Source organism: Cololabis saira, chromosome 10 (genome assembly GCF_033807715.1).
Source record: "Cololabis saira isolate AMF1-May2022 chromosome 10, fColSai1.1, whole genome shotgun sequence".
Lineage (NCBI taxonomy): Eukaryota > Metazoa > Chordata > Actinopteri > Beloniformes > Belonidae > Cololabis > Cololabis saira.
The window spans coordinates 31,464,627-31,483,275 of NC_084596.1; the positions used below are offsets into that span (position 1 = coordinate 31,464,627).

At 38.6% G+C, this 18,649-nt stretch overlaps 1 protein-coding gene across 2 annotated transcripts in view; it reads left to right on the forward strand.

Moving 5' to 3' along the window:
- Positions 1–18,649, forward strand: part of atp6v1h (ATPase H+ transporting V1 subunit H) — a 34,011-nt gene that overhangs the window by 11,111 nt on the left and 4,251 nt on the right. For both annotated transcript variants that reach the window (XM_061731176.1, XM_061731177.1), the window contains 5 exons: positions 961–1,153; positions 4,539–4,717; positions 5,724–5,849; positions 7,768–7,869; positions 11,236–11,349. In XM_061731176.1, the coding sequence (XP_061587160.1) occupies positions 961–1,153; positions 4,539–4,717; positions 5,724–5,849; positions 7,768–7,869; positions 11,236–11,349 (714 nt within the window). The remainder of the gene's footprint in view (positions 1–960; positions 1,154–4,538; positions 4,718–5,723; positions 5,850–7,767; positions 7,870–11,235; positions 11,350–18,649) is intronic.

The window sequence follows — 18,649 nt, forward strand, 5'->3', positions numbered from 1 at the left end:
TAGGGCTGCTGAGTAATGGACAAAATTGTGCTGATGGGGTTAAAAAGACTCTTAGACAGCAGGCTCACATTGACTGGAATACCTGCTTAGAATCTGAAGGAGTGGCCACATATAAAGTTGGAAGGTGCTGAGTAAACTCTGTTACAGGACAACTTTTACTCCCTCCAGTTGTGTTATGTTGACCAAAGTCTCCCTTTCTAAGACGTTGACTTGAGCTGAACTCTGTATGTTACAGTCTAGTGAAGAATGAGTCTTTAGGGAGTTGTGAAAGCAAGTCACTGTAAAGGAAGGGGTCGCTTTGGGTTTATAACACAAGAGGTAACGAAGGCAGGATTGCGACATGGAATTTGCTACGATAAACCACATTAGCATCCACGCCTACTCTACGGTAAAGCCGATGCAGGTCCTCAAAATTAGAATATACTGCACACCAGAAAACATCTTTCAGCTTTTGGTGCATCTGAAATCTTCTTGGATACCTTCTGGAGCCATATTTCTTTAAAAAAAAAAAAAAAAAGTCTAGTTAAAGCAGCGCAGGACTGAAAAATATAAAAGGCTTAAAATTCCTGCCTCTGCCATAAAGGTGGAATTATTAATGATTCCTACCATCTGTCACTTGGCTCCATCATTCTTCTTTTATATAATTATAAAGCTTTCATGCTTAATTTGTAAGAAAATTGTTGCCCATTCAAAAGATTTACATTTTTGAACTGTTGCTTTCTAGCTTTAAGCATCAGATTTGTACTCTGCATTTTAAGCAACTCTTCAATTATCTAAAGACTGAACATTTTATTCCGCGCAATCATCGGTGATTATGGCGGTGCAGCAGGAAGGTACACAGCTGTGAAAGCTCCACTTATAGTAAACAAGGATTAGATAGAGTTCTTCTATGACCAACTTCCACTTATTTTATCCATATTGATTTTGTATCAACTGTGTTTTTTTTTGTCTGTTTAACAGCATCACAGCAGTGCTGAGCAACAAGTGTGGCTTCCAGCTCCAGTACCAGATGATCTTCTGTGTGTGGCTGCTGGCCTTCAGTCCTCAGCTCTGTGAACAGTTGAGACGTTACAACGTAGTCCCAGCCCTCTCTGATATCCTCCAGGAGTCTGTCAAGGAGAAGGTCACTCGAATTATCCTGGCTGCCTTCAGGGTTAGTGGAGAATTTTTCCCATTCGGTGGAAAACAATACTTTTCATTTAGAATTTGAGCACACTGTGTTGCATTTTTGGATCATACTGTCTGTTCTTAACGAAGCCCAGAACCTTCCCAGATCTGTGGCTTTCATTGTCTTTTTTTCATTGTGTTTCTGTGCACACTCTGTCTCAGTCCTATCTTCGTTTTCTGCCACTGCAGGCAGCTATTTTCAGTGAAAAACCAGGTCCATCCTACGTTTTTGGTATCAAAAATAAAACATAAGCAACAAGTTAATGAGCATGTTGAAGCATTTAGCATCTTAAGTAACTGATTCATTTGCTAGTTCTTTTTGTGAGACAAATAATTTAGTTTTTTCTGACAAAAGAACTGGCAAATCAATTTGTAATCCAGAGACAAAAATTAACCTTACTAAATCATTAAGTAACTGATGTTTCATGTGTTTATTTTTACAGATGACACATACCTCTAAATTAATAACAGGACTGTAATTGTGGAATGAGGATTATGACAATTATGTGGCATCTAAATCTTAAATGTGATGTTTTCCTCTCCCGTACATGTTTCAGTATAACATATTCACAATTTTCTAACCTTGAATTTTTGTATGAAAAGTACTCTGAGTTTCAAGTATTTCAGTCATTGATTTATCTCATGTCACTCGGTTTGAATGCATTTACTTATTTATTTTTGTCTATTGAGGCATAGAAACACCGCTGGAGTTATTTACTGAAACTCAGCTGCCTCTGACTCCTTTTCAAACCAGGACTTACACGGGGAGCTGTGTCACATTTTTTGAAGCTTTTGTGAAAGGGGACCTGAGCTTTCAAGCTTTTTTAGTTGCCTATTTAAAAATAGACCAAGTGCATCAAATTAACACAATTTAAAATGATTTCCTCAAACATATATTGTTCTATTGAAAATGTCTTAATTTCCACTGGGGTTAAAGGTACGGGTTTAACTTGATGATGATTTAATCTATATAAAATATTCTTTGTGTATTTTGTAACCCTTGCAGAGCATTTTGAACATTTGCATGCAATTACATGCAATACGTTTCAGAAGAGAACTCTTGAACATACATGAAGCTGCTTATAAGACAGCCAAACACATAAATGATGTGACAATTCTGTTTCCCTTTCAGCCCCCTGCTGTGATTACACAAGACATGTGGTGAATATTTAAAACAGTCCTAGTTTTTAACTGTGAGATCCCAGTAGTTATGTTGTGACAAAATTGCATCAACAACAGAATCTCTATTTTTTTTTTCTCCTTGTGATATGCTTTTGTGATTTTTAACCACAGAACATTATTAAGTCTGATAGCTTCACTGGACATCTGGAGCAATGCAAAAAAGCTAAAAGAAATCAGTGCAATCATTCCCACCTCTACAAAAAATTAACTGTTGCAATTAGGAAATTATGGAAAATAAATTCTGATCTTGATTGCACACATGAACATATCGCTGTAAGTTGTGTATTATTGGTATTATAACAACAATAATGCTTTACATTTGTCTGATTTACAGTCCACCGTCTTCATATCGATTAGAATACTAAATATTCATCCCGAGTCCACTAGTACTGTCCCGGGGGAAATATGGATTTGTAAACCAATAGCTTTCAGGGACAGGTTTTGTCCAGCCCAGCGACATCAGAGAGCCTCAGTGGCTGTTCTCTGAGCACAATGGTGAAATTAATGGCATTGATTACATGATTGAAACATGAGCCTCGGGGGAGCAGATTCTGAAATGCATGACTTTGACTTGTAAAGCGTCTTTTTCAGGGCGTTTCTCTCAGTGTGACCTGTCACCTGAGTCAGGATATATCTGTGGTTATGATGGAATGTGTTTTGAGTGTCTGTATTGACAGATTTCTCTCTACTTGAATTTTATCTGAGGGAAGTCATGCGCTCTCAATGGACTGCACTTGTCCCCATTTTTTTATTTAAGTTTCTTCATTTCACCTCACTTGCCTCAACAGTAATCATATCAAACATTTGGAAATGTACCCATTAATAAAGGGCCTCCATTTTAAATTTGTGGGAACAAAAGTCACTTGTTGAGTTGGACTTCATAGCTAATTTCATGCAACATATGGAGACCCTGAACAGTTTTGTTAAGTGAGTTTTCCTCTGAGTCATTCAGCTTACTTTATACTCCATATGCCCTACAGCAAGAAGAGTTAAGCAGCATCGCTGCTTAACAATAACTGAGTCTCCATGAACATTTTGAGTTAGTTGAGACTGTTGCATGTTAAAGGTTCAATTATTTTACTAAATAGTACACATTATTCTGCATGTTATTGCTTTCCCAAATGTCCTAATTATGAAAACAATTCTGCTCACCACATGGGATGAGCGACGTGACTGAAATTATCCCAGACCATCTGGATGTCCTTGAATGCATCCTTAAATGCGGCTCTGTGGAGCGTGTGATGTTTTCACTCCAAACAAAGCCTCAAACTTGGATCATCTTTCTTGTCTTTCATTCTTTCTTTTAATTTTCAAACTGTACTGGGGTCAGATTAAATTAATGTGCTATTCTTGTGCCTTCAGCAGAAAAGGCATGATTTGCATTTTTATTGTTGTGCACACATTTCAGGTTCTTGTTTGATGATATTTTTCAGATACTCGCTGTAGATGTGCTTTCAGTAGTGCCTTTAAGTGTATGATTAAGGTATAAATGATTTGCCTTTCCAATATCAATCTTCTTTAGAGCAGCTTCTAATTTTGTTATCAGAATTTTTACTCCATTGTGGCATGAGCTTTGTGGCTTTTTCCAAAGATGTAGCTTCAAAAATACCTTTTACAATACTTGAACATTGTGTTCCTGATGGTGAAGAGCTCTTTTTCATCCCATAACCTTCAGAGCTTGTAGCTTTGAATCCTGATTTAAAAGTGTAAATTTCAGTTTATATTTTGGAGGAAATTCATATATTTGATGGATTATTAATGTTTGAATAAGACACCCTTTCATAAAAAACAACTTATCACAATATGTCCATTTTAATGCAGTGATACCCATCAACTGAAAAACTGGTCTTGGGAAGAAAAACAAATGAAGAAATCCCCATAAAGTTCTCTGCAGTTTGATTTATGTCGCTGACAGCATTTTAAAACAAAGCTATTTCACAAATGTACATGGTGCAGCCATGTTTATGACAATAACAACATTCCCAACTGTCACGGTCCCACAAACATTCTCAGTTTGACTCATCAGATATCAAAATTGTTGAATGTTTCTCTTGTGTAACTTGTCAATTCACTTATTTACTTCACTTATTTAGCAGTTTTTTAGATGTTTAATATCTTACCCTTAATTTAAACTCTAACATAAAAATGAATTCACGTGCAACATCTTTTCCTTACAATGTGTGTGACAGAATCTGCTCGAGAAGTCTGCAGAGAGGGAGACCCGCCAGGAGTATGCTTTGGCCATGATTCAGTGCAAGGTGCTTAAGCAGCTTGAAAATCTTGAGCAGCAAAAATACGATGACGAGGACATAACTGAAGACATCAAGTTCCTGCTTGAAAGGCTGGGAGAGAGTGTGCAGGACCTCAGGTACCCAGCAGTCACCGTCTCATGCATAATAAGAACTTTTTTTTTTTTCCTTTTAATAACTTTCATTAATGTGTGTGTTTTTTTTTTTTTTTTTTTTTTTTTATGGAATAATTTCAGATAACAATTAAATTCTTATTAGAATTAAGGATGTTGTTGTTGCTGCACATTAATCATCTAAATGTTTTTTTGAAGAGGTTGTTAATAGTGCATTAATAATGAACGCATTGATCACATGCATGGATGACCTTTAGATATTTCTACAGTTGGATGTGAGAAAATAATACTATCTTTTAGTTGTGCAGTTTCTTATCTGGTCATTTAATTATCAAAATACAAGTTCAGATGAACACTTGACTTATTACTCAGGATCTTGCAAACAAATGCAACTTAGCAAACCTAAGTTATGGTTTTCTTTTCTTTGGAAGAGACTTTCTCCTGACAACCCCTCCAAACATTATGTCTTTTTCTACTAATCTTCTTTTATCGCACTGTTATAAACATTTAACATGCTGGTTTGTGGAGTTTGAGCTGTCGCTCTTGGGTTTTCAGTATTTCCCAGTGTTTTGTGCACTTGCTCTGTCTAACTGTAGACTAAAATGTTGAGGGAATGGAATTGTGCTTTATGGATGGTGTATATTTGAATAGCTAGACTTGACTCTTAATTGCTGTGTAAGGTATACTTAATTTTTCCACACATGGCTTTTGCATTTTAGTATATTTTTTTGCTAAACAAATCACGTGTATTTTTTTATTTTGTTGTTCATCCAAGGTTGTATTTACCTAGTTGAAGGACCTGCTAAAGATTTTAGAATTGAAACATGGTTATTTTATTTTCCATATGACTCTACCTTCAGTGTTCTTCAGTGCTCTTCTCAAATAATTTCTTTTTTTTTCTATCTTATCAGCTGATGCAGCAAAGAGTGCAAATAGTTTGGATTTTTGCTGCTGTTTTATTTTTTTATTTTTTGTAAATAACATTTTCTTTCTGTCTGCATTTTCACAACAGCTCCTTTGATGAGTACAGCTCTGAGCTCAAGTCCGGCCGTCTGGAATGGAGTCCTGTGCACAAGTCGGAGAAGTTCTGGCGTGAAAACGCTGTCCGCCTGAATGAGAAGAACTATGAGCTCCTCAAGTAAGACGAATGCTTTTCCTCAGGAAGAAAAGTTGATACATTGTACTTTGTGATTTAGAAGCAATCCTTCTAAAAACACTGAAGGACAAAACATTTTTTTTTACTCCATACGGGGATCTTGCAAATAGAAGAAATTACTTCCGAACATTTTAAATTGTATTTTTTGTTTTCCGGAAGAGGATACCACATTTCAAAGGCATGGATGGTTCTACATTTTCTAACACTTTCTTTCTGCTGCATTTGAGTTTTAATACTACCAGCTTTATTCTATGAATAAGCCTTTTAATCAGTCTCCATGACAACTCCAGCTCTATGCTTCAGTGTTTCAAATGTTATCTTGTGCAGTAGCTAATTTCAGTGTTTTTTCCCTCGCGCCCCCCACATTTCTTTGCTTATTACGTTTGAAAACTTCAAAATTGAGACCATCTCTGTCTGGTCTATCTCATGTACTATTACACGAATTACCATGACATTTGACATCTTCTGGACCAGCTTGAAAGCCGGTTTCTGTGCTTCAAACAAACCTGAATGTCAAGTAGCTATTCAGTTCCTCCGAGACATTCATAGCTGAAATCAGGTGTGATCAAACAAACCATTGTCATATCATTTCCTTTATAAATATCCTAATGATTTCAAGATAGCAAATTCAATTTTCTGGAGATTATGGTTAAATTTATTTGATATTCTGAAGAAATTAATTAATTAGAAAATAAACTACCTCTTTTAGTACGCAAACAGTATTTTTTTACTTCAAGACAATAAAATACTCAACTAGAGATATCAAGAAGATTATGCTACATTAAAAATAACCGCAGCCAGTTGTTTTTGATCCCCTCCTGTCGACACAGAAGCTAATTAAAGACTGCAGGGTGCAGTCAGGAAGATGCTGGAAGCACAGAAATTTGTAACTCAAATGGCCATAAATGTTGTTTTTTTCCCCTCAAACCACTTGGTGCTGAAATAGAAACAGCTGGCATTAGTAGCTTGTTCTTCATTTAATCCTTTTTTTTCTTCTTTTTTTGCCATAAAGAAAATGTTCAAAATAAGGCGTTTAGTCGTAAGTATTTATACCTGATGGAGGAGGAGTGGAGGAAAAAAAAAGAGTATTTTGTTGGGGGTTGTAAAGTCTAGAGAAAAGTATAATAAAAATTACATGTAAATCTAACTATGCACTGGGATGCTTCTTAAGTAATACGTACCTTGAAATGACAAACTGGATGTTTTTCATGTCAAAGCTGCGTTGCACTTTCTTTTATACTTTGTTCAAGAATTCGAGACTTTTTACTGTAGACACATTCTTTTATTCCCTTTCATGGGTTGTAGTTCCAAAAACACTCACCCACATCATGCTGTTGTGTTGTGTGTGTGTTTCCCATCTAATGACTCGGGGAGGAAGAGATAAAACGTCCATTTATGTCGATGTTCTTTGTTATTCCAGTCACACACTGATGTGCTTGTTGACATTCAGTAAAATCCCAATCTGCCCATCTCTGTCTCATCATTTTCCTGTCTGTAATCAGCTCAGTCATCATCTTGGATTAAATTACCGTACTCTCCTTTTTGATTAATTTTATTTCCCGAATTTCACCCATAGTTTGCCTCAGTTTGAAGAATAAGATTTCACTTTCCGTCACATCCTCTCATTCTCATCCTCTATTTAATTTTTAAGATTTTAGACTTTGCAATAACTAACGTTTGAAGGTATCAGCAACTTTGGACTAAATAGATTTTCTAAAACTGCTTCAAGTTAAAAAAAATCAGATCTTATATGATAATTTCTTTTCCCCAAAGCTTCCTCAAAAAGAAGCAAGGGAAAAATGTGATTCGTTTCAGAAGTGATAAAGTTTGATGGGATTTTATGATGCAGACAGATTTCTCGATTTGAAGACAAATTCATGTGTCCCTTTTTATTTAATAGGATCTTGACAAGGCTGCTGGAGGTTTCAGATGATCCGCAGGTTATAGCGGTGGCAGCTCATGACGTTGGAGAATATGTGCGACATTATCCACGTGGTAAACGGTAAGGAATTTTCCTCCATGCATTAAAGCCATTTTGCAGAATTTGACTTTTGTAGCCTTTATGGTCTTCATCTAAGATGCAAGTGCAATACACAGGAATCCCTAAAGTTAACACAAACTGTATCCGTGGGAGGGTTTTGTGCAAATGTTGCTCAGAAATATGATGTTAACCTGTGTTTGTTAACCCATGGTCAGTTATTTTGTTCGTGCAATGGAGGCCGTGATTAGTCATCAAAAGAACAAAAACATCAAAAATATAGTTAATACGTTTACTCCATATTAATAGATGTATATTTGAGTGAATAAAAAGATGATGATGATGATGATGATGATAATAATAACAATAACAACACATTTTATTTATTAGGCGCCTTTCAAAAAACTCAAGGTCACGGTACAACATGAACAGATTATCATTAAAATACAAAAAAGAAATATTATTTAAAATTATATTTAAAAAACACGTAAAAGAGCAGAGTCAGTGGTGAGCAATCTGGAAGAGGTGGGTTTTTGTTTTGTTTTTAATTGTGAAAGAGACTCCAGGCTCTGAATTTCAGGTGGAGAGGCATTCCAGAGCCGGGGAGCAGAGCGGCTGAAAGCCCTGCTCCCCAGGTTGTCATTTAAGCTTGACAAAAGCACGACGGACACAGGAAGAAAATAGACTTACACACCTAAAATAACACAGACGTTCCCATGGTAACACACGACACGTGAACAAATGTATGGATTGATAGCATTGATTGAGCGTTTGCTCTGTTTCACAGTTACAGGACAGATATTGGAAGATGTGGTGTGCTTTCAACAAAGGCCTGGAAAGCAACAAAGGTTCCTGTGCTAATAAGAAAAATGTAAAAGATGACATTAAATTGTATTAAAGTTCAGCTTGTAGTTACTTTTATATGAAATTGACCTCGTAGTATCCCGATAATGCTCTGAATACCAACAAAGTTAAGTTAAACTTTGGAAGTCATCATGCTCCATATCGGGACCTTTTGCATTTATTATTGTTCACACTAGAACTGATAATGTGGACCACATCGCTCCAGCTCCACTGGCTCCATGTTTCTCAGAGAATACACTTGAAAATACTGCCGTTAGTTTATAAATCACTGAATGGTTTAGGACTAAAATACATCAAAGACTTCTTGTTGCCATATCAACCATTCAGACCTCTCAGGTCTTCTGGTTCAGGTCTGTTCTGTGTCTCCAGAATGAGAACCAAACATGGAGAAGCAGCATTCAGCTGTTATTCAGCCCCTCAAATTTGGAACAAACTTCCAGAAAACCCTCAGTTCCTTTAAATCAAGATTAAAAACTCATTTGTTCAGGGCTGCCTTTAACTGAAGTATTTAAACTATTCTGAATTTAACTTCAAACAATGTTAATTTTAGTACTTCACTGTAACTCTAGTTTAAGTCTAACTTTTCTTTATCATCTCTTTGCACTGTCACTCGATCGTTTTTTTCTTTTCTTTACTTTTCATGTTTTTATTATGTAAAGCACCTTGAACTGCCTTGTTGCTGAAATGGGCCATATACCGGTAGATAAACTTGCCTTGACTTATGGAACATTTTTCTTCTGAGACTGTTCTTGAAATTGTTAATGTCCAAATACATCCTTTTTTGGTTTGCATTCAATTTAACTGAAAAAAGCATGGCAACACTAATGAAAAATACTGCCGGTACTCAGGGTGAAAAAGGCCGAACGACCTGAAACAACAATCCCGTAGCAGGTTGTTTGTCACAGTATAGCTCCAGTTAGATGAAAGAGCAACTGTCTATCATAAGCCACTTTCAAAACCACTCACAGAAGCACTTTCAACAGGGAAACACACCTGCTTGTGTTTTGGCTTCTCAAACACAATATTTTCTGTATTTTTTTTTTATTATTATTATTTTTTTTTATATATAAAAAAATATATATTTTCTGTATTTTCTGCTTCCGAGTCGTTCTGTTACCTCCCAATTGTCCGAGTCTGTGTTTTAATTTTGCATTACAGTTGCTTAATGTGAGTCAGTGGAGTGGACTGCGGGTTGGACTTATTTCCACTTCTGCAGGGCTTTGCTTTGCAGATATTTATTCCACTATCTCAGAAGCATTCCCTTTAATGGCTATACGGGGAGAGAAACAGTCTTTGGTTTACTTGTAATCCTTGATGCCAGTGTAAGAAGGCACCAGCTACAAAGACGTTGAATCTACTTTTAGGCCAATATAATGGTATGGCTCCAAGAGATCTCACTAGAATGCATGGACACAACTGTCCATGCATTCTTATGCAGGATGCAGTACAATATCTACATACACCAAAACTGTTAGGAATAGAAAAGAAGTGAAACTTGTGTAAGTAATATCATCAAAATCAGATTATACATTAGAAATTGTTATCTTAAATTCATGTTAAGCAACACACTGGCTGGAGCATGCTGGGAAACTGCACCCAACCATCTATAACAGACTTGGGATACATGAGGCCAGGAAATAAACATACATACTTTTACTCCTACTTGAATTTGTAAATATATCAGGGTCATCGTCAAAGACAGGAAAATTTAAAACTTTTTATGAAAATCATTGCCTCCTTTCATGTCAGTTTTGTTCATAAACGATGGTTAATATAAAACTTTAGGCAAGAACTTTTGGCAGAAATTACTGCAACAAGTAAAGCATTTTTTGTGCTGCAGCAGTGTATAAAAGCACAAATCTCACATTCATCCAATGATTTTCTATCCAACCTCGCAGTAAAATGTCTGGCAGATCAGCAGGCGCGACCATATGTGAATACAGAAGGATGTTAAAAGCTTTTATAGTGATGGACGAATATTCATGCTGGTTCAAAGGAATTGCTCCTTTTTTCTGTCTGTTGCTTTCCACTTACAAGTTGATGTTGTTGCTGTGTTGAAAGACATGCGGTGTTGATTTCACTACAAACATTTCCCTTGCATTTCTCTCACTATTTAATTTTCTAAAGATTTTAAATGATTTCATCATGTGATCTATAGCAGTCTAAAACACACCAGTCTTAAAGCCTTAAGCTGTTCATTAACCTTGGCTCAGCTACTCAGATATTTATGCATTTATAAAATGACAATAACTGAAATATTTGTGTTTGCGATAGATTACGTCATAGTATGAATGAAAGTTCTTGTATGCCGATGCACTTTTTCCAGGTCAGACCATTTGCTTTATTGGCTCGAGCACTATTCAGCTCTGATTTCCTTTCCAAACCATTATGTCCCTCACAAGTCCAGATGTACAGAAAATTTCAGCCTGGACTAGATGACATGATGGATCGGTGAACGGCCAAAAACCTGAAAATAGCATGTGGTTCGAAGTATAAAGGCCCTCTCTCCATTATCTTCCATCTCAGGGTGATTGAGCAACTGGGTGGAAAACAGCTGGTGATGAATCATATGCACCACGAGGACCAGCTAGTCCGTTACAACGCCCTGTTGGCTGTGCAGAAGCTGATGGTCCATAACTGGTATGAATACATTCTTAGATCCATTGATGTGCTAATGTTTTTTTGTTTGATGTGAACCACTTACATGACTGGACCCTGAACTTGTTATCTGAATCAGGCTTTCTTTTGAAAGTGAAAATGTTGTATATCGATGTACGAGTGACTGAAACACCGGCTCACCTCCATGCAAATGTTATTTGTTTTGGCTGACGAGATGTTAGCTTATGTTGCAGGATTTTAAGAGATGTATTGGAAATGATTAGACATCTTGAATGAAAAAAAAAAAAAAAGCTTCAGTGAAGTTAAAGCAGCACAACGTAACTTTCAGCTTTTCTGAGTTTGGCGGCATCTTTTGGACAAAAGCGGTATTGCTTTACCAGAAAGAACACTACGTTTCCCATGAGCACCAGCGCGTACTGCCGGAAAACTCCTGTCCCGTCGCTGCATTTGTTTTGATAGAAGACGGGACGCTTTTCTGTTTCACCAAGTGAACAGTAGGAAAGTGTTGTGCGTCTCGGGTAGCTTGGCTGTCCAGTTATCAAGGCTAATGATAATTCTATTAAAGAATTATTAATAATTAATAAAGTGGACTATTTATCAAATCATATTATCAAAATGATAATTCTCGGGGCACCACCGCCGGGCCTTACTTCCGGTGGGATTCGATAACTAAAACAGCAGAAAATCAGTCTCATATGATTATGGTTTATCCTGCATAACAGCAAATCTTACAGAATAACAGTGAAGGCGTGATGTCCGAACACTAGGCTCTGCTTAAACAAATCAATTTGTGACCAAATCTTGCATGAAATAACAACCACTCATAAAGAAATCAATCAGAATTTATTTACATACGGGTATCAAAAGGGATGTAAATAACTACCCGAATAAATCTGATGGCACACGACATTATTATAAAACCATTAACTAACAAGAAAAACAACAATCAATAAAATGAAACATAAACGTTAAATGCATGGAATAAAAAAAAAGAAATCAAGCAATAATAACGAAGATACAGAACATCTACAGTTCAAACGGGGCTCCTGTGGTCTTTTAAAGATGGACGCGCCCTCTGGGCCACGTGCAATCGGACCGGATGGCGAACGCAGCATTTAAAACGTGCCTACGGCAGAAAACAACGACTACCAAATAATCAAACATGATAATGATAACAATGATGATGTAATCTCAGCTCTGAACACAGATTTAGCTCTGTAACACTCTTAAGTTACTGATAACCCAGGTCTCACAATCTCACACACAGTTCTGAACACTCTTAAATCCTACTGATCACTGCTACGCGGGCTCACGTCTCCTCTGGGATCCGGAATCGGGTGCCTGCGGGTTTGTCGACTGGGTTCGCGGTCCTGCTGGGGTTTCGCAGTCAGGCTATCGCGTCCCGTCCCTTCCCCTGAAACGGATTAGACAGCGGCGGGGCCGCCTCGTGCCGGGCCGTGGTTCCGGACCAAAACGGAGGCTCACACGCATTCCTAGGCGCGGCGGGGGGACCGGTCTCTCCGCCGTGCTTCCCTCTCTGCGCCGGTCGCCGACGCGCGGCCGTCCGGGCCCCGGGAGAGCTCACGCCGGGCGAGACGCCGGCCGTCCGTCCCCGATCCCTGCGCCGGTTGGCAGACAGGGGCTCGGAGCGGGGAGGCGGGGTTCAGTCTGAGCACTCAATCGCAGCTGTGTCCCGATCTGGTTGCCGGGAGCGCGTGGGCGTCGGAAGCTTGGATCTGTGAACTTAAAGAGGAATAGAGTTTAGTGAGAAATCGGAGCCTCCCGGGGGACCGCGGCTTCAACGGCCGGACCCCGCAGGGCCCGGTCCGGTGCGGGCCTCCTGCCTCCCCCCAGCCCGGGGGGAGAGAGAGGTGGGATCTTTGGCCCAGAGCCAAGAAGATCCAGCTGTTCCAGGACGAGATGTAGTTGAGAAGAGAGTGAAAAGGAGCAGCGGCAGGGGTTTTGATCCTACGCGCGCTGCGGTGACGTCATCAGTGCCTCGTTTGTGATTGGATGCGCGCCGCTTGTGGGCACCGCCCCATCCCGCAAGGCATGCTGGGAGGTTTTGTGTCTGTCCAAAGAGGCCTGGTTTTAGGGCTCCGCTGCGTCCCGACCCCTGCTTAGGTGTCATAAAACCCCAAGGAAGTCTGTTTTCCCTGGCAGAAACCCTGCTGGGTCCTTGTTTTGATCTCCGGCCATGCAGTGGGGGTCGTAAACGGACTATCTCGACCCAGGCCGAGATAACCAGGAGTTAGCAGCAGGGGGTCGCAGGACTTCAGGAAGAAGGGGCAAAGTCTGGTTTTACAGGTCCTCATAATCACAAAATATTCATACATTTATAAGTCCAGATGATCACTGGGTGCGGCCCAACAAAAGCAAAAAAAAAAGATGTTAAACTGCTGGAAAGGAACTGGAATTTACCGGGATACCTTAAACAAGGAAGCCAGGGAGCGGTGTATATGGAGAAAATAATGATTATTAACGGTCTGGATCCATATGAAATCCCTAAGACCCATGTGTTTCAATAAATTTGTATAATAATACAACATACAGTACATGTTTTGTATCCCTCTTATTTCTCTTTTCTTTTTTTTGACCGCTATATTATGCTGAAGAGGCTCCGAGGCGTGATTATTTTTGTTTTCCTCGTGAGATTATTTTTTTCCTCTGCAGCTACAAATAAGAGTTAATATTTTTTCCTCAACAAACTAGTTTTATCTGAAGATTGGGGTTAATTGCACCGCAGAGAGCTGGCCAGCAACTGCGTTTAGCTGGCGAAGTGGGGAATAAAACCCGTGTTTTGATCCGACCCGGTCTGTGTGAGTGTTTGTGGTTTAAGGCTGTTTATGGTTCTGCGTTAAATCGACGCAGAGCCTACGGTGTAGGATACGCGGCGACACGCACCGTACGTTGCGCGTCGCCACGTACCCTACGCCGTAGGTCTGCGTCGATTTAACGCAGAACCATAATTTAGGCTTTACTGTGTGGAAGCCGGTGTTTGGTCGTTACAGCCGCGATCCAAAGCGAGCCGACGACTTTTTCACTCTTTTACTTTGTTATATCAGATACTTGGCCTGCGTGGTTCTGCCTCCGAGCAGGAAACCGTTGAAAAGTTAAACCATAGGATCTTTTCCCCACGTCTGTTGTGTGGAGCTGCTGCAGCAACAGCTTCTGCGGAGCTGCACTCCACGCCCCGCCCATTTTCATCTCGACTGCGAATCGGGAAGGAGGGGGAAGTGACGTATGCCGTAAAGCAGTCAAAGTCGTAACGATTTGTAGTTTTTTAGTGTGGCAGGGTTCCTACCATGCTCCTCAAAGTTACATAGTGCCAGTGAAGGTGATACAGACCCCTCAGACCATGACAGAGGTTCATTAAACCTGTTGGAAGTTGATGTACCATCACAATAACTCTGGAAATATGATATTAAGGTGGAAAAGTTACGTAGTGTCGCTTTAAGTAAGAGATTCAAAATAATACGAATCAGTTTCTGTTTTTCTTTTCTTTGTTTTAAATATAAATTCAAAATGTAACATTGTGCCATTTTCCGATTTAACTAATAATGACAATGAGCATCAAGTAACATTTGAATCTTAATTTCATGCTATGTTGGTAATTTCATGCTATGTTGGTTGATGTATACAGTATATGTGATCACTGGGGATTCTTAACACGTTTATTTTTGAAGACAAGTGAAGCTGCGTATCTTTGTCACACCTCCTTGCTGCAAAAATCTCAGTTGTGGATCAGATGTTCAGCTCCGAGTGAACATGCTTTATTTCACTTGTATTTCAAGTCACCTCTCTTTTTATATTTTCTTATTCCCAAAACTGACTCGCTCTGGACTGGACTATATAGAAATGTAAAAACATCAAGAAACAAATGTTACGGTTATTATCAATGTTATTATCAATTGTGGCCTGTATGTAAACCACACTTTATACCAGCACAGCAGTGACGTTTAAAAAGGATAATTTAATTTGAGAACAAGTCAGAATGGAGAAGAATGAACTACGGTGATTAAACCTGAATATGAGGTCTGGTTTGAAAACCGATGTAAAATTTAGCACATTTCTTTGTGCCAAAGTTATTAACATTTGACATGATAATTTACAATTTATCATGCCCGACTGTTTCCCCTGCTTCATTAAATCAATTGTGGTCATTTAAAGCCTTGCACACAAATCACCCTTCAAGACTTTAATATATTGTTATATTTTCTGTTACATCTACTTCTTTTTAAGATCTTACTCTCCATGACTGTCTATTGTAATTTGCACGATGGCATTCTGTTCTGACACGGTGACATAATGATTGTTTTATTCTTGTAATTGAGTTTAAAGGCGACAACAAAGCATTGTTGTTCATGTTAATTTTTTCTCTCGTTCTTGCTGCTTTTCCAGTTGTTAGCTTTGTTTTGTTTTCCTGTAAAAACCTGTAAGTTGAGGAAGGGGGGTGGCCTGATGTCTCAAGGTTGTGTTGTCACATCAAATTATCTGCTGCCTACACTCATTTGCCTCCATGAAAAGTGAAATGTGTGAATGCTCTTCAAAGGGAGGACATTTCTGAGGTTTCTTTAGCTGGTGAGGTTTAATTCCCCCACACAGCAAAGACATCACTTCAGCCACTGTCACCTTGAGTGGGCTGCCTTGTTGTTTCCTTGAGAACTTCTTCTCGTCCTTACTTATCTACAGACCCTGCTGTCATGACAACGGCGTAGATGATTATGTGCTCTGTTATCTATCTCTTTGCCCTTTAGACTGCTTTGAAAAGTTGTTTTCTTTTATGTGTGTCCCATGCTTGAAAGAATGTCGTTTTAGCCTATCAGCTCTGTGTTGAAGGTTTTCTGCTGAATGAAGCCCATCTCCTATTGACAGCATGTCTGTCCTTGTGCTGCATTTGTCTTTGTAATTAGACTTAAGTAATTCCCTCGTTTGAGAAGCCGATGGTAGACCTTAATGTGATTTATGATTCATAAAGTAGCCTTGCTTTTTTGGCCATCGAAATACCTAAATCTATTATCAAGCTCACACAAGGCTCCTTTATTTCAAAAGGTAGAAAGTGAAAGAACTGTTGGAACTATAGGTAGACCTTGGCTTGAGATTCAGGGAGCGACATTCACATGCACTTCAATTGTTATTCTCCTTTTCAATCCAGGCTAGAAGTTATTAATTACTTCCATTGAACAAACGCTGTTTATTTCTCAGACAAGATTCCTTCTTTTGACTTATCAGCGATGGCGTATTATGCACAACATGTTTTTGTTGTTTTTCTACTTTTTTCATCCCTTAAATTAGACGTTTTCTTAAGGCATCTTTGATTAGGTCATACTGCAGGAAATAAAAACATTTCCTGGTAAAACTTGAGCTGTAAGTATTTTTGAATACACCTGTCAGTCCATTGTACATGGAGACAGAATAATAGAGGACGAGTGAATATTCACTTGATTAGGCATGCAACAGCTGTTTCAGTAATGCACAGTATATGAACTGTTTTTCTATCCAACTGTCAAGCAAGTTTTAAAATAGCGCTGAAAATAAAACGTTAATTAAGAATCTTCCCATTACATGGTAGAAAGAAAATAAACTAGTCTGCATATTTGTTTAGAGTGTGCCAGCCAGTATAGTCTGTTATCTGACTGTAATTATTATGTTGTGGTCTTTACCAGAGACAGTATTCGAAGGAAGAAAACATAAAAGCGAGCTTGTCTGACATTTGCTATAAATAAGAGAAAATTACAGAAAGGTTGAGAGAAATTAATTTTAATTGGATAGATTCTGATTCTTTCATCAAGCTAATGAGTACCGACTTAGTTTATTATCTGAAAACTGGAATAAGATCACTCTTGTAATATTTGTGTCACTTTAGAACTTATTACAAAAACAGTTATTTAGTTAGTTAGTTAGTTAGTTAGTAGTTGTAGTTTATTTATTCGCACATATTAAAAAGAATACATAAAAAAAATAGTGACAATACAATAATTAGTGCAGTGCAGGTGAGAAAAAAGAAACCCAAGGTGGGCTTATGAAGGATTCTCACCAGAGATAAATACAAATAATAAGTAAACAAGGTAATCAAACTTTACAAAAGCAGCACATGAAGAGAGAAAAAAAAGAAATGTAAATAAATAGCTAAATACATACAAATACACCATCAAATTTACAAATAAATGATTGCAATGTGCGTGTGTGGGTGCGTGCGCATACGCATACTCCACAGTGTAGTGTGGTTTTAAATTCAATTCAGTCTTTGTCGATAAACGTATACGTTCACTTGAATTTGCTGTTCATGCCTGAAATGTAAAAAGAGTCAATAAATACTGAGAAACACATTAATCTTTCATAATGAAAGTTAAAACAGCTTTAAAAAGTTTGCACCAATCTCCTTTGTAGCAATACCACTTCTGACCACATGGTGGCAGCACAAAAGTTCATATATTTGAAGCAAAGCTAGTGGGGTTACACGCCGTTACAAGATATGCCGGACAGTCCAGACTCATTCATCACTCGGTGTCGGTGGCTTTTGTCGACACAGCGGATCTATATGCCTCCATGTGGCCAAAAAGGGATTTAACTTCATAGAGTGGCTTTAAGATCAGATAACTATGCAGAGATGTTTTTTTTTTTTTGGGGGGGGGGGGGAGAGATAACCGTTTCTGGTTGTACTTGCTTTTAATGCTCTGTAGTGCCTTCCAGATGGCAGCAGGGTGAGGAGGTGGTGACGGAGGTGAGAGAAGTCCTCTAGGACCCTGATGGTTCTGCACAGGCCGCATGTCCTGACAATGTCATCCAGACTGTGAGCCGAGTCATCCTCAAGAAGTGTTTATGACACTTGGGAGAGCTTTCCGGTCTGCCTCTGTGCAGTTGATGCGTCATAGAAGGCTCTGTTGAGCTCCGTTGTGTCCGGTTTGCATGTTATGTTTTTGACAAGTGAGTGGATTGGAGATTCTAAAATGGTTGAAGGAATGATTGGGAACATGCTTGGTTGTTTGTCTCATCAGTTGCCCCTCTAAATAAGAAACATTTCGAAAGTGATTGTTCCAATTTACATCAACCAAAAGATGCAAAAACAACTTCAAGCAGACAAGCACACTAAATATTTGTATATACAGTATGTTTTATTTTATTATTCAAACCCCTCGCTTTAGGAAATAAGTTTAGAGACCTGCCCCAGCCCAGTGAGGGGGCTCACCCACCCATGATTGTATGAGGTTTATTGTTCTGCAGTGGCACCATGAGGGATTGAGTACCCTGCTGCAAATGGACCAGCATTATGAGAAATAAATACAATATCTTTACTGAATAATGACATTGGCATGCGAAC